The 13,293-nt window shown below is 41.5% G+C and overlaps 4 protein-coding genes across 7 annotated transcripts in view; 1 reads left to right on the plus strand and 3 right to left on the minus strand.

Annotated features, from left to right (window-relative positions):
• Positions 1–536: 536 nt before the first annotated feature.
• Positions 537–1,397, minus strand: gja13.1 (gap junction protein alpha 13.1). The gene has a single exon (XM_029496294.1). It carries the CDS (start codon positions 1,395–1,397, stop codon positions 537–539), a length of 861 nt encoding a protein of 286 aa, XP_029352154.1.
• Positions 1,398–3,108: 1,711 nt separating this feature from the next.
• Positions 3,109–5,771, minus strand: gja11 (gap junction protein, alpha 11). The gene is made up of 4 exons (XM_029496138.1): positions 5,649–5,771; positions 4,881–5,033; positions 4,607–4,792; positions 3,109–3,750 (listed from the first exon to the last, which is right to left on the minus strand). The coding sequence occupies exons 2-4, from the start codon at positions 5,007–5,009 to the stop codon at positions 3,160–3,162; spliced, it is 906 nt and encodes a 301-aa protein (XP_029351998.1). The 5' UTR covers positions 5,010–5,033; positions 5,649–5,771; the 3' UTR covers positions 3,109–3,159.
• A 1,432-nt stretch (positions 5,772–7,203) lies between these two features.
• On the minus strand, positions 7,204–9,892 carry hsdl1 (hydroxysteroid dehydrogenase like 1). Its single transcript, XM_029496656.1, has 5 exons — positions 9,480–9,892; positions 8,434–8,879; positions 8,092–8,175; positions 7,814–7,966; positions 7,204–7,677 (listed from the first exon to the last, which is right to left on the minus strand). Exons 1-5 carry the CDS (start codon positions 9,697–9,699, stop codon positions 7,606–7,608), a joined length of 975 nt encoding a protein of 324 aa, XP_029352516.1. The 5' UTR covers positions 9,700–9,892; the 3' UTR covers positions 7,204–7,605.
• The window catches only part of tbc1d32 (TBC1 domain family, member 32), a 51,381-nt gene continuing 47,572 nt past the window's right edge, over positions 9,485–13,293 (plus strand). For 3 of the 4 annotated variants that reach the window (XR_003840476.1, XR_003840477.1, XM_029496655.1), the window contains exons 1-6: positions 10,217–10,361; positions 10,976–11,144; positions 11,315–11,479; positions 11,878–12,055; positions 12,280–12,351; positions 13,011–13,136. Coding sequence is in view for 1 of the 4 variants with exons in the window: in XM_029496655.1 (XP_029352515.1) it covers positions 10,990–11,144; positions 11,315–11,479; positions 11,878–12,055; positions 12,280–12,351; positions 13,011–13,136 (696 nt within the window). In the remaining 3 variants the exon portion in view is untranslated. Of the gene's footprint in view, positions 9,781–10,216; positions 10,362–10,975; positions 11,145–11,314; positions 11,480–11,877; positions 12,056–12,279; positions 12,352–13,010; positions 13,137–13,293 lie in introns of those variants that run through there. The other variant, XR_003840478.1, reaches the window with a different exon arrangement.

A 13,293-nucleotide genomic window follows, 5' to 3' on the forward strand; every position in this document is an offset into this window, starting at 1 on the left:
CAATAGACTGCTCATGTAAAAAGTGAACGTCTAACTCATCCAGTTTGCTACCATTAATTAAGTGTTAAGACTAACCAGTCATTTAAAATGATGAAACAGCACGCTTTTCCAAGTTTAATCATTTATTAAAAACAATATAGAATACAAAAATGTTTCCACTTTGTCAGCAGGGACAGACAGTTCACCATGATCATCGTCATCATTGAATGAGGAAATTAGTCCAAGTCCAAATAATAAACATGACAATAACTTAAAGGACACTTTCAATAACTGAGAGACAAACTCCTGCTCACTCAGATAAATATGTTATCAGTATTGCACCTTTTCCTTCATAATAATTCCTTAATAATTCCTTCACAATTGCCATTTGAAAAGTACAAAAGAATGAAAATTGTTAATTTATGCACTTTTTGACTTTTTCCAGGATATAAAAGCATATTATTATGCAGCTTTTATGTTTTGTCCTGACACGAGAAATCTTCCTTTCAGTCTCTTTCATGAGTTTGAGCAGGAATCTGCTGGATGACTGTTTTTTTTTAATGATCCCTCAGTAGTTGTTTCTCTTCTTTGGCCCCGTCCAGGTTCCCTCCGATGCTGTGGCTGTTCTCCAGCTCCATGTTCAGCTTGTTCTGCTTGACTGCGTCTTCTGCAGTTGGCCATCGGGGAGCTGACAGGCTGGCAGGATATTCTGCCGAAGTCTTCATGTGACTGTGACGCCTGGAGCCGCATCTGATCCTGGTACAGAGCAGGTAGAAGACCTCAATGATGTTCAGGAACAGAGAGAGACAGGCTACCACCAGCATGAAGATGATGAAGATGGTCTTCTCTGTGGGTCGGGACATGTAGCACTCCACGGTGAAAGGGCAGGGCTTCTTAGAGCAGGGGAACATGGGCACCATGACGAACCCATACAGGTAGTACTGGCCCGCTATGAATGCAGCTTCAATGAGGATCTTCACCACCAGCTGAGTCAGGTAGCTTCCCAGCAGGTTCCCCTTGAGCTTCACTTTTCCCTTTTCATCGGTGTATTTGGGCAGTTTGAGCAGCCGGGTCCCTCCGGGGCTCAACAGCTTCTGCCTCAGCTTTTTCTCCTTGTGGATGACGTGCAGGACGTGGCCCAGATAGACCAGCGTCGGCGTGGAGACAAAGATGATCTGGAGGACCCAGAAGCGGATGTGTGAGATGGGGAAGGTCCAGTCGTAGCAGACGTTCTCACAACCAGGTTGTTGAGTGTTACAGATGAAACCCGACTGCTCGTCTCCCCAGACGCTCTCAGCACCGGCCCCCAACACCATGATTCTGAACAGGAACAGGACGCTCATCCAGATCTTCCCAATAACGGTGGAGTGGGACTGGACCTTGTCCAGCAAACTTGAAAGGAATCCCCAGTCTCCCATTTTTATAAATGATGTTCAGGTACTGATCTGTGAAAAGAAGGAAAATAAAGTTAAGGACAAATGGATAATAGTTTAGTTTTTAAAGATCCTGCATCTTATTGCCCGGAACATTAACCACAAATTATCAACAGAAGGAAAAGAGTCATTATTCCGTTTGCTTTTGATAGATAATTCTTCTATTTATTTAGCAGGACTGCATGAGAAGAAAAAGACACCAGAGCCTCCTGAACCTTGAACCAGTTGGTCAGTAAACATTAAACAGAAAAAAAACATGCAGTGAGGTTTTACACTGATGAAGCACAGTGGAAGGAAAATACAAGTTACATGTTATTGAAGCGACCAATTTACAGAAAGAGCAATGTATCCCATCGTGTTCTTTCAGAAAATCTGGATAATTTTCTCTATTTCCTTCCTAACCAATATCGACCTTCAGAGAAATCAGTTTTTCTTAATTTTTCTTACAATGTGTAGCAGAGAAAAGAAATCGGTGCATCTTACCTGCTGACCACGTTAGAAAGGACCGACTTGGGTTGGGACAGACCGTTAACAGCTCCACTAGAGGTGGACCTTGGAGTAGTGGAGGTGTGGACGGAGGGGTGGGGGGCTGATGAGGAATCACTTTGCGTAACACATCTGCCTTCAGTGTTACATTGCACTTGTCAGCAAATGGGAGCAACAAAAAAAGAGACAGAGAACAGAACAAGAGAAGATGAATGTAATAACTAACAGTGTCACGTTGAGGGGGCTCAGATCCTGCTCAGGGTCAATGCTCAGAATAAAAAAAAAAAAAACAGAAAAGGAGCACAAATCATTCAAATCAAGCCGAATTTCAGCACGTTATCTGATGCCTTTGCTATTTTCGCTCCTTTCTTTATATTTTTGATGAATTCAAATGAGTATTTAGATGGTTGTACCTTCAAACATGATCATTTATTCACTAAGACTTTGCTCAGACGTAACGATGGGTGAAAGGAGAAGGCAGATACTGCCTTCAACCAGAAAGTCTTCACCTGCTTCTACAGAGTAGGAATCACAGCCCAAAAGTTTAAGCATTTATCTAATATCCTTGTTAAAGACATTTAAAATAAAGGTTTGAGCTCGTGCATTTGCACAGATATACTGAGTGAGCTATTTTCCGTGTCCCTGACCTGATATTTACCATCTGATCTAACTCTCAGCAGGAAAAAAACTCAAAATGATGCAATAATCAGAAAGTCCATTTGTTCCCTCATAAGATCAACAACAAAAAGCTGTAAGGCAATTGAGTTTTGTAGGTCCTTATGATTGCAGTTGCTTTTCAATAAATACACATCTTAAAATGGCATTAAAGGTTATTCCCTCTGCACACAATTAACTAAATGCTTTGTATGCATTGTGGTGACTGTTGCTTTATCTACGGTGTGTGACTATAACAGCCCTATTAAAAATAAAGAATGGGGCCGTTTTCAATATGGGAAGCCTCTGTGAATTAACCACACTGTAATTTAGCAAGGCAGCAGAATACAGATGCTGCTTCTTCATTAATACAGACGGCACAATAAGAAAAAGACAGTCAGCACTATGAGAGTTTGACTCCAACATGTTTATTGAATGAGGATTTAATATTATATTGTCTCTAACCATTACAAGAAAGAACAAAAAACTGATCTACTCTAGATTGGATTGTCTGGTTTGTTTGCTTTTTTAATTTTGTCACAAAAGTCACTTGAAGTTGTATTTAGCAACGTTGAGTGGGAGCTGTTAACAGAAACTGCCTCCATGATCAGATGTGGACCTCCCCCACGTTGTCCTCGGATGGTACATTCTTAAGAACCTTGCTCACGTCACCTTTGACCCTGTTTTGTCCCCGCAGCTCCATCTCCAGGTTGGAGCTGTTCTGAAACTTCTCGTACCGGCTTTTAAAAGCTTTCCTTTCTGAAAACGGAGGCGTCACCGGCGTCACCGTGTAGTCCTGCCTCCTCGCCACGCACTCCTTCACCGCCTTCACGCACAGGTAGAAGAGCTCGACGACGCCCAGCAGGAGGGAGACTACGGCTGACACCAACATGAACCAGATGATGACGGATTTCTCCGTAGGCCTGGAGACGAAGCAGTCCACCGTGTGGGGGCAGGGGAAGCGGGTGCAGACGTAGCGGGTGTGGAGGGTGAAACCGTAAAGAAAATACTGACCCACGACGAACAGAGCTTCCAGGGCTATCTTGGCCATGAGGTGCAGCACATAACTGCGAAGGAGGCGGCCACGGATGCTGATCTTGCCGTTGCTCTTGGTGTACTTGGGAACTTTGAAGGCCTTGCTGAGGTACAGACCGGCTTTGTCGTCCAACTCCGCCTGTTTCTTCATCCTCTCCTTCACCTTGAGTTGGACGAATAAGAAGACCCAGTCAGACCCATTCATTAGATTAACGAAACAAGACATACCGACACAACTATTTCACAGTTAACAAAGATCAGACTGTTGCTGCTGCAGCTTCGTCCTCAGGACTTCCAAACGACATTGGAGGTTCAGCTTTCAGTCTCTGTCCGGGCTTTTTCTCCTTGACACAATGGAGCTCAATGTAACATCAATAAAAGAGTTTGACCATTTTCTTCACATCAATGATCTCAACCTTCAGTGCCTAAACTACACCAAACGTAGTCTGTTCAACATTGTATGAGGAGCAGGAGAGCTCCCGTGTTTCATGATTTATCTGCTCCTCATCTGTCATAAATGTGGTTGAGGAGAAACAGGAATGAATAAAGAACATCTCTAAACTTACTGACTGCTAATTTATTTCTGTGAGACAAAGACTTTGGAACTTTTCTCCGGGTGAACACACGGAAGAACAGCTGATGAAATGACTAAGGAAATGTCCTTTTAAGGAAAACAAAAATTTGGGATCAGTAACAATTTAAAGCTCCATTCATCAATCTGTCACCATTAGGAGGCCAAATAAACAAAACAACAAAGTAAATGGACAGATACACAACAGCTGACGAATCAGCAGCTTGTGTTTAGATGACGGAGTTTTATAGCTGTCTTAAAATGTAGAGCCCAATTTGGCAGTCTAAACGGAGCACTGAGCCAATCTGAGATCACACGATCTCTAACGTGGCAATAATCATATTGTTTATGGATCCCGGCAGGTTATTTAGCAACCACCCTTTAAAGGCAGTTTAAAGGTACGGACAAATCCTCCGTATTATCCATCACACCCACTTCAGTGACACACCTTCTTCTCAACGTGGATCACATGAAGGACGTGACCCAGATAAAGCAGCTTCGGAGTCGCCACGGCAATGATCTGAAGAACCCAAAAGCGGACGTGAGAGATGGGGAAGGCCTGGTCGTAGCAGACGTTCTCACAGCCGGGCTGCTGAGTGTTGCACACAAAGTCCGATTGTTCATCACCCCAAACCTGAGAGGACGGACAGAGGTGTTCATGGTGACATTCACAACGCAGAGTCCGGCAGATCACTAATAATACCAACACTACATTACCACACCTTCTCAGCACCGGTGCACAGGACCAGGATGCGGAACACAAACAGCACAGTGAGCCAGACTTTGCCGATCACCGTTGAGTGGCTCTGCACTTTGTCCAGCAGGCGGCCAAGCAGATCCCATTCGCCCATTTCAGTCGCCAGCTGTCCTGATTTCTCTTTTGGAAGGCGTTTCTAATAAATCACACTGCAGGCTGATGGTACACGTTAGATCCACCGGGCCTGTTACTTGGCATTTTTCAGATTTTAAACCTGGTGATGTGCGGATGGTTTTGTCGTTGTCCAAGTCTCTCACAAGGTCAAACTTTTTATCATCTTGCACTTTTGTGAGTTTGCTGATAGACACCAAGGCTGCTGGTTTCAAGTCTCCAAAACACTCTTATCTGCTGAAAACGAACACCCTAACCTTGGTTATTACCAACCAATGCGGATTCAAAGAATTCTAGACATTAAGCTCAACCACTCATTCAAATAGATAACGGTGCAGCTCTGAATCAGTTATAAAAACTTTATTTCTAAAATGTCCAAAAACCGACAATGTTGGAACTTAAGGATCCAATAGGTTTTTATTTTATTTCTCTTTTCTCATCATCTCGTCAATCGTAAACATCTGCACTGATGCATTATTTACTTCAAATATCACATAACGCAAAACTCATCTTACATGACTTTGTATGACATGAAATACACACATTTCTCCAGGTTATTCACATGATCAGTTTTGTGACACAGTTAAAATCTGATTGTCAGACAATATTAAAATCAACTCACCAGTAGAACAAATCCTTGGAGAAATGAAAAAGTGAACAAAAGAGAGCGATGTCTCCGGAGGACGACGAAAAGGGAAAGTGAAGGAGAAGACGTTGTCCTCCTCGTCTTATCTGGAAGGACACCATCTTCACCACAACATGAGCCTGAGAGGCTGGTAAAAGCAAAAGCTGCCAATTAAAGTGCAGAAGGAGGTGAGAGGCCAGATTTCAACCTCCACTTCTAGTTCCATACACTGAGAACGAGGAGCGATGGAGCAGATTCTGCTCGACGTGAAATTAACATACAGAATTACTGAATAGCTTAAATTTTGACAGCTCAATGCAACACGATTATCAAAAATCAAAAAATGTGCGTTTCATTGAACGAAATAACTTCCAATGAGGTCAACTGAGGAACTCCTCTGGACTTCTCCACCTTTTTTCTACATCTCACTATTTATTTAAATGTATTTCTCTTCTTCAAAGAGTCGCAAATCCTCACAAATATTTTTCTGTTTGTTTACACACTTTTAAAAGCTGTATTTTTATTTTGTAACCCTTCATCTGTTTATTTTAAAAATTGATGAATATTCAATAATTAATGAAAGTAAGTATATTTATTATAGATGTGTGGATGCATAATTCCACATTCTGGCGTCAGGTTTAAATCCCACAGCAGCAGAAACATGTTGATGGCAAATTGCTGCTCACAGGTGTTTACCAACTTCACAAAGAGTCTCTGACCCGGCCGATCAGAGGACACGATCTCTGCTTGTGGTTGTCAATGATTTACGGCGTCCTGATATTTTAAGAGAAAACAGCATGTGTGGCCTTCAACGTGCAGATCAGAGTCAACATTTCTGATCATACACTGAAACCACAACAGTCCCGTCTCAGATAAAGGTCACACACACACTGACTGATGTGAAGACTGACACGCTGTCACCAAACAAGGACAATAACGCAGAAATGAAGGAGTTTGTTGCTTTAATTTTGTGCTATGATGACAACAGTATTTAGGTAAACGCTTACAGCTGTGCACAATAAGCACAATTAATATGAATATGTTCCAGTTTCAGCTTCAGTGACATTCCCATCAACATCATGATTGAATGTTTGTCCAATATAATTTCTCAACAAAACATCACAACTTAAATCTTGATTGCATTTTAAATTCACTCTGATGACACCTTCACCTGAAGCTGTCAGTCTGCAGTCAGAAGAGTATAGAATATAAGACATTCTGGTTTCATCCAGACAGATTTGATCAGACCAAATGAAATAAATAGTATTTACAATGGAAGAATATTTTCTTTGTTTTGGTCACGATCTAGAGTTCATGTTTAAAATGGGATTTTTTCTGGTTCCCACAAAGACTACCGTTAAATCGAGAATATTACCTTTAAGTGCAAGCCTGTGTGTGTGACTGTATTATCTTTTTGTCTGAATTGTGTTTGTGTTAAATGAATGTTGTCGGTGCTGGGAAAAAGAAGTGCAACTTGGTAGAACAGGGAAGTCAGCGAACCTCACAACTTCCTAAAAAGATTCTCTGGCTTGAATTAGACCATCAAATCTGCAGGTCAACTGAAAGCCTCAGGTTGATTTTTTTTTTCTTTTACTTTATTATTTCCTTCTTCAACATGTATGATTAAACTTTGATACCTAAAATAGTTTCAATGAAACCTTTTCAAATCCAAAGAAAATATCTCAATTAATCTCTTATCCAACAGTTTGGTTTGGTCATGTCTGTGCTCTGTTAAGACGTGTAGCTTCTGGTTTCTAAGTCTGATTAGTCTGGTTCTAAATTCACTCATCACTTCCAAATCCAATCCAAGAAATTGAAAATCCCAAGAATCAAAGTTTTCAAAACAGCATCACTCTTTCCAAAACAGATAAAATTTAAATAGGCCATTACATATGATACCAGTAACAAGATGATCCAGTAACCAGGTTAAGCATTTGTGAAGAGGACTGAGCTCTTAGCTTGATCTGATGAGCACACGGGAGCCAAGAACCCAAATCCACTCTGGAATACACCTCATCAATCCATACTGGGAAGAAAACATAAAAAAAACAAACCATTGAGAACCTGCTTTCACAAAGGCCGAAAACTGTGAGCAAGATATTCCTGAAATGAATACCAATACAATAAGAATGACAATCAGCAGCATGACTGTTCGTGCCGACCTGGAGCGTATGAGGCCAGTAGCCGGTGGTCCTGTTTGAGACGCCCAGGGTGGAGATGGCGTGACGAGCGTAAACATCTGGTTTTGGCACAAACCAGCCTTCTCTGGATGCTGGTGATGCAGATGTTGATGGCTGTTGCTCGCTTGAAGCAATCTGGATACACATACACATAAAATGCATGAAGAAATGACCTATATGGAATTACTATTCATTTTATTGAAGGATTATTGAAAGCAAGCTGGATATCTAACTGCTCCTGAAGAAATCAGGCATTTTACCTGAAAAGGAATCAGACTTTGGACAAAGATCCCTCTGCCACTGTACTCAAGATGAAGGGCTCGTGAGAAATGATCAAGATAACCCTGAAACATTCGGAGAAGGACGGTATTAGCCGTGAGATGCAATTTGATGTTTAAACACATTTTACTGGCAAATTTTCTTTCGGCCAGTTTTGCCGAGATTCTTGCATTAATAAGATTTCTTTAAGCCTTTGTGGATAACATCTATGTACAAATGGGCTTTAATTCCAATTAAGAATCAGAATATTTGCTGTAAAAATGTCTGTAGAAGCTACAAATATGTTTCTTGGTGTCTTTGCATGCATGAGTGCTTTGTCTCACAGTGGAAGCCGTGAGGGTCACTCGTCCAGGCAGAGGTTTGCAGCAGGCACCTGACGATATATTGACCACAGCACCTCTGCTGCGATCCAACATCCCTGGCAGTACCAGGCGGGCCATCAGAGTAGCTGCCGCAATGTTCTTATTCACCAGGTCCAACAGGCTCTGCTCAGGCATCTCAATGAGGCTCTGAGGGGAACTCAGAGACTCATCCACACAGTTCACCAGGAAGCCGATATCTTTACCCCTTATGGCTTCTTTAATGGGCTTGCTGGCTGCCTGGTGAAGAGCAAAGTCAGCCAGCACGATGATGATTTCCACTCCGTAGTTCTGGAAGAGGGACGCAGCGGTGTCTCTAACAGAAGCGTGGTCCTGAGTCACAAAGATGATGCTGATGCCGTGTCTGGCCAGCTCCTCTGCATATGCTTTGGCCAAAGGCTCTGAAGCTCCTGATGGAAGAAAGGACAATAGTGGGGAAATGAAATGTTGGGACGAAGTTAGGATATGATATTATTGAGGCCCACTGCAGATTAATAAATTTACTGCATAAATGGATGAATATCTCAACATTATACACATGAATTAGTCATGAAAAAAGACTTTTTCATTGCCACCTTATGATTCATTGGGAAGCCTAAATGTCTTAGTCATGCCACTTTTGACGTGTTTTTGTACACTATCAAGTTCTTTCCGTACAAACAATCATGGTGCAGGCCTTATGCTCACTTTTTCATGCCATGAATATAATCAGTCAAAACATGTATGTATGGCATGTGTGTCTAATTTGGCTATAGTAAGACTATAACAGATAGTCTACTATAACTTTTTGATTAGGAGACCAGATTTGTGGCTGTAATCCAAAGAGAAGAACCTTTTCCACCATTTTGGGTGGCTTTTCCCCCTTCAACTTCTCTCTTTTTTTACGTGGCTAACAACAAGGGCCTGGTTTTACATCCTGTTAAACAGATTCACTTCAATTAAAACAAAAGAAGTGACCTGACTCTGCTCTGTGCCTGGTGCATTTGCACAGATTCTGCAGGATTCCTCACCATAAACCACAGCCCAGTCTCCATATCTTTGGCTCAGCTTCTTGCAAGGGATCATCCTCGGCAGGAAGTGGACCCGTACCAGCGTGCAGCAGTCTCGGAGCATCATCACCGCCCTGCTGGCCGTGTAAAGGGCCCCGACCAGGGCCAGGGTCTCAAAATACGAGCTGCACGACCGAGAAACTTCTCTGTACAAAAACTGAAAGCTGTCGACGGCCGCCATGGCTGACTCTCCGATGGGAGCTGGCTAGCTTAAAGCTTCTTTTGTGGATTTTATGGGACAATTTTTTACAAGCAAAATAACGTAAGCAGCCGGTCCGACCTGTCAATGAAACATCTCGTCGTTTTCATAGTAAATTTATGGGTAAACCGGGAGACTCAAAGGTGTTTCAGCAGCCATCAGATGTTGCCATCTGCACAACACACCGGCGACAAAAGGCAAAACATTGAGTCATGTGACCAATACGTCACCTGTGCTGCATTCACTGTAAAAGACGAAAGCCATCGTCAATCATTCAAACATGATTGATTCTTTATATAAGTATTCTCATTGGTCAGAGTTAAAGAATATAAAACATTTTTTAAGCACAGAATTACATTTTTACCAGACTTAATCTTTTTAAAAATCCTCATTAGGTATATTTCACATGTAAAAATTATATTTACAACTGCACGGAAACGCAGCGTTGAGCTTCTCTGGGATATCCCACAATGCACTGTAGGGAACGCCAAGTGGTGGTTTCTATAGCAACGCAGCTATCGGCGACAGGATGCTACCGGGCTAAAATAAAAGGGGGTGGGGGTTTATTGGATTCACAAAAAACAACCCCCCCCCCCCAAAAAAAAAAAAAAAAAAACAACTACTTAATAACCAAACTCCAACAGGTGAGAAGGCGGGTTTCATCGTTCTGCTCTCCGCGGGCGGACAGTTTGTGCTGCGGGGGGGGGTTGTTAGCTTTTGGAGCTGAATGCCGTTAGCTTTGCAGGAGTTAGCTGGCTGTGCTACAGTGGTGGTTTAGCTAACTAGGCTAAACACAGCCAGATTTAGGTTGTTGTAAAAATACCACAGTCCTCTTCGGTCTCTCCGTGGAAACACTCTTTACCACTGAGCCTTAAAATGCTTTATCGGCACAAATGTGATATAAAACATGGAGACATATACTATTGCTTGTAGAATTATAATAGATACTCGATGTGTTTGTTAGTTTTCAATTCGAGACAGCTGTCAGGAATTACTTTGATTGACTTAAAGAAGAGGATCTGAACACAAGAACAAGCTGATGTAATCAATTAAAAAGGTGAACTCATATGTGTATTTTCTGGAAAGCTCTTCCACATAATGTACAGTTTGGTGATGTCAATCTTCTGATGACTCTAAAGGCAAACTCATAGAATGCATCTTCCCTGATCATGGGTGATATATCTGTCACCTATCTTACACAGGGAATTTCTTTGTTGCCTGTTTGGAAAACTAACCACTCTATTCTTTTCTTTTGAAGGAACAGCTGTAGAGATGTCTCAGCTGTCTGCTGAAGATGAGGTGGAATTACAGTCCTTGCTCAAGCAGCTAATGAGAAGCATCAATGACAGGATCACTGGTGCGGCGTCGACCGAATGTGCCGAAGAGGTCCTTCTTCATCTGGAGGAGACCGACAAGAATTTTCACAAGTAAGGACATCAGACTCAGATGGTAGGGCTTTAACTTTAAAGATCTGGTTTAAGGAAAGGACTCTAATTCTTTCTCTGTAGGAATCTGTTCCCTACTGGTAAGAAGTTAATAAGATATACAGTATGTCTTGAAAGTAGTAGTTCTAATTCTGTCATTGCTCTTCCTTCAGTTATGAGTTTGTCAAGTACCTCCGACAGTATGTAGAAAACTCTCTAGGGACTGTGGTGGAGGAAGAAACCAAGAGCTTGACCAGAGGAGATGGGCAACATGCAATTGGCTCCGGACATGACACCCTGATCCATGCTGTCACTCGAAGGACCAGAGAGTCACCTGAGTGAGTGTCACTTAGTGTCTGGTTCATTTAAGGATATAGGGTGGTTGTTGTTTTTTTGTTTTTTTTTTTTGTTTTGTTTTATAATAGTAATATTCCAGGCTCTCCTTTTCTAGAAAGATTTCTAGAATCACAGCTCACTGTTCTGATATTTAAGATAGAAGTCAGGACACAAACTGTTTTTTAAGATAGATGTAGGGTATAATAAATAGCTGTTGCCATCCAAAGCCTTTGACTGAGTGTCATCTGATGCTTAGAGGATAGCGTGTTCATATTGGCAAAATGCAATTGCCTCATAATTAAAAGTACTCCCTTTCAGTCAGAAATGGAAAGCTTTTATCTTAGATTGTTGCAGAAATGTGATTAGTAGGCCAATGATGTACTTTCTTTTTCTGTGACAGGTACCAGCAGATGATGCATACCTTGAAAAACACTATGGTTATTGTTGTGGAATCTTTAATCAACAAATTTGAGGAGGACCAGATGAGGAGAGATGAGATGCACAGAGAGAAGCAGCACAGTCAGTCAAACAGCCAGTACATGGATAACTGTTCTGATAGCGACTCCAGCTTTAATCAGGTCAAAGATAAAGCTCACTTTTTTCATTCTTTTTTCATTGTTGATTGCCCATATAAAAACCAGCCTGCTACATATTTTTATCTCCCACTTGACAATGGGCTTTAACTTTCCCATTGATCCACCCAATTACATTGTAAATTCCTAGTGTCTTATCAAGCAAACAGAGCTATTTAATTTACATTTATGAATGCTCATACTTCCTTTTGTTGCTTCTCCCTCTGTAGAGTTATGCATTCATCCGACAGGAACAGCTGCAAGTCTTGGCTGAGAAACTTGACTCTAGCAGACCAAAAGAGGTAGAGCTGCTTAGTTCCATATTAAAAGTTATCATGCATATTGTACATTACTGTTTCGTACTTGAAGTACACAAAAAAGTCATGTGTAGCAAGGTGCATGGGTCGGATGGATTCTGAAAAACACATTTTAGCCACAAAATAATGTGTAATTTATATGACTTTCCTAGTTTACTGCTTCAGGCCTTTAAAAATAAAATAAAGAAAATTTCGCCAGTAGATATTGGCCTGATAATCAGAGTCAATTGCCATTTTATTTCACTACAATCAGCCTGACCTTTGTTGATGGCTAACTTCGTGTTACAAATGGGGTTATTTTGTTGTTTGCTTATCTGGTTTTGTAAAGATCAAACACATTTCTGAAAATTAACTTACATAACCTACAAGTGTGTCTGTGTCATCCATTGTTTTTTGTAATTTCCTTGTGTCTACTTTTTTCAGTTTTTTTAAATAAAGAAGATGGACATTTGATTGTGTCTGGGGACAAAAGCTGTCCTGAGCACATGATTAGACTTAGCTGAATTGCAGAGTAAATCTAACATGGGCAAAGATTCACATCTTTGAAAGCAGCCTAAATTGACATGCACCTAATGTTGGTTGCTGCAAGTGTTTCCTTGTTTGAAAAACTGTTATAGATGTTGATATGATGTCATTATGTGTAGGTGCGTTGGGAGGCTCTTCAGGCTCTCTGCTGTGCTCCTCCGTCTGACGTGCTGAGCTGTGAGAGCTGGAGCAGCCTACGCAGGAAACTCTGTGCAGCTCTGACCGAACCCGACCCGGACCTCAGTGTGAGTCCAGAGAACCTTCAAACACTGAATACATGAATCAGTATCCTGCAAATTCATGTGTACAAGTGTACTGGCCATTCACTGAGTGTAGGCTTAAATAGTTCACAATAATTCTGTTTAATTTCCTCTCTTTCATTTCATAATCTGGCATTTATGT

The sequence above is a fragment of the Echeneis naucrates genome, chromosome 24 (assembly GCF_900963305.1).
Source record: "Echeneis naucrates chromosome 24, fEcheNa1.1, whole genome shotgun sequence".
NCBI classification, from domain to species: Eukaryota; Metazoa; Chordata; class Actinopteri; order Carangiformes; family Echeneidae; genus Echeneis; species Echeneis naucrates.

Bases quoted from the DNA above. Each gene is read 5' to 3' on its own strand.
- gja11 (XM_029496138.1), bottom strand. From the start codon at position 5,009: ATGGGCGAATGGGATCTGCTTGGCCGCCTGCTGGACAAAGTGCAGAGC. The intron at 4,793-4,880 runs GTGTGGTAATGT...CCGTCCTCTCAG, and splicing joins TGTGCACCGGTGCTGAGAAG to GTTTGGGGTGATGAACAATC. The intron at 3,751-4,606 runs GTGTGTCACTGA...GTCCAACTCAAG, and splicing joins TGATCCACGTTGAGAAGAAG to GTGAAGGAGAGGATGAAGAA.
- hsdl1 (XM_029496656.1), bottom strand. From the start codon at position 9,699: ATGGCGGCCGTCGACAGCTTTCAGTTTTTGTACAGAGAAGTTTCTCGG. The intron at 8,176-8,433 runs GTGAGACAAAGC...CGAATGTTTCAG, and splicing joins TGACCCTCACGGCTTCCACT to GGTTATCTTGATCATTTCTC. The intron at 7,678-7,813 runs GTCGGCACGAAC...TTTTCTTCCCAG, and splicing joins ACTGGCCTCATACGCTCCAG to TATGGATTGATGAGGTGTAT.
- gja13.1 (XM_029496294.1), bottom strand. From the start codon at position 1,397: ATGGGAGACTGGGGATTCCTTTCAAGTTTGCTGGACAAGGTCCAGTCC.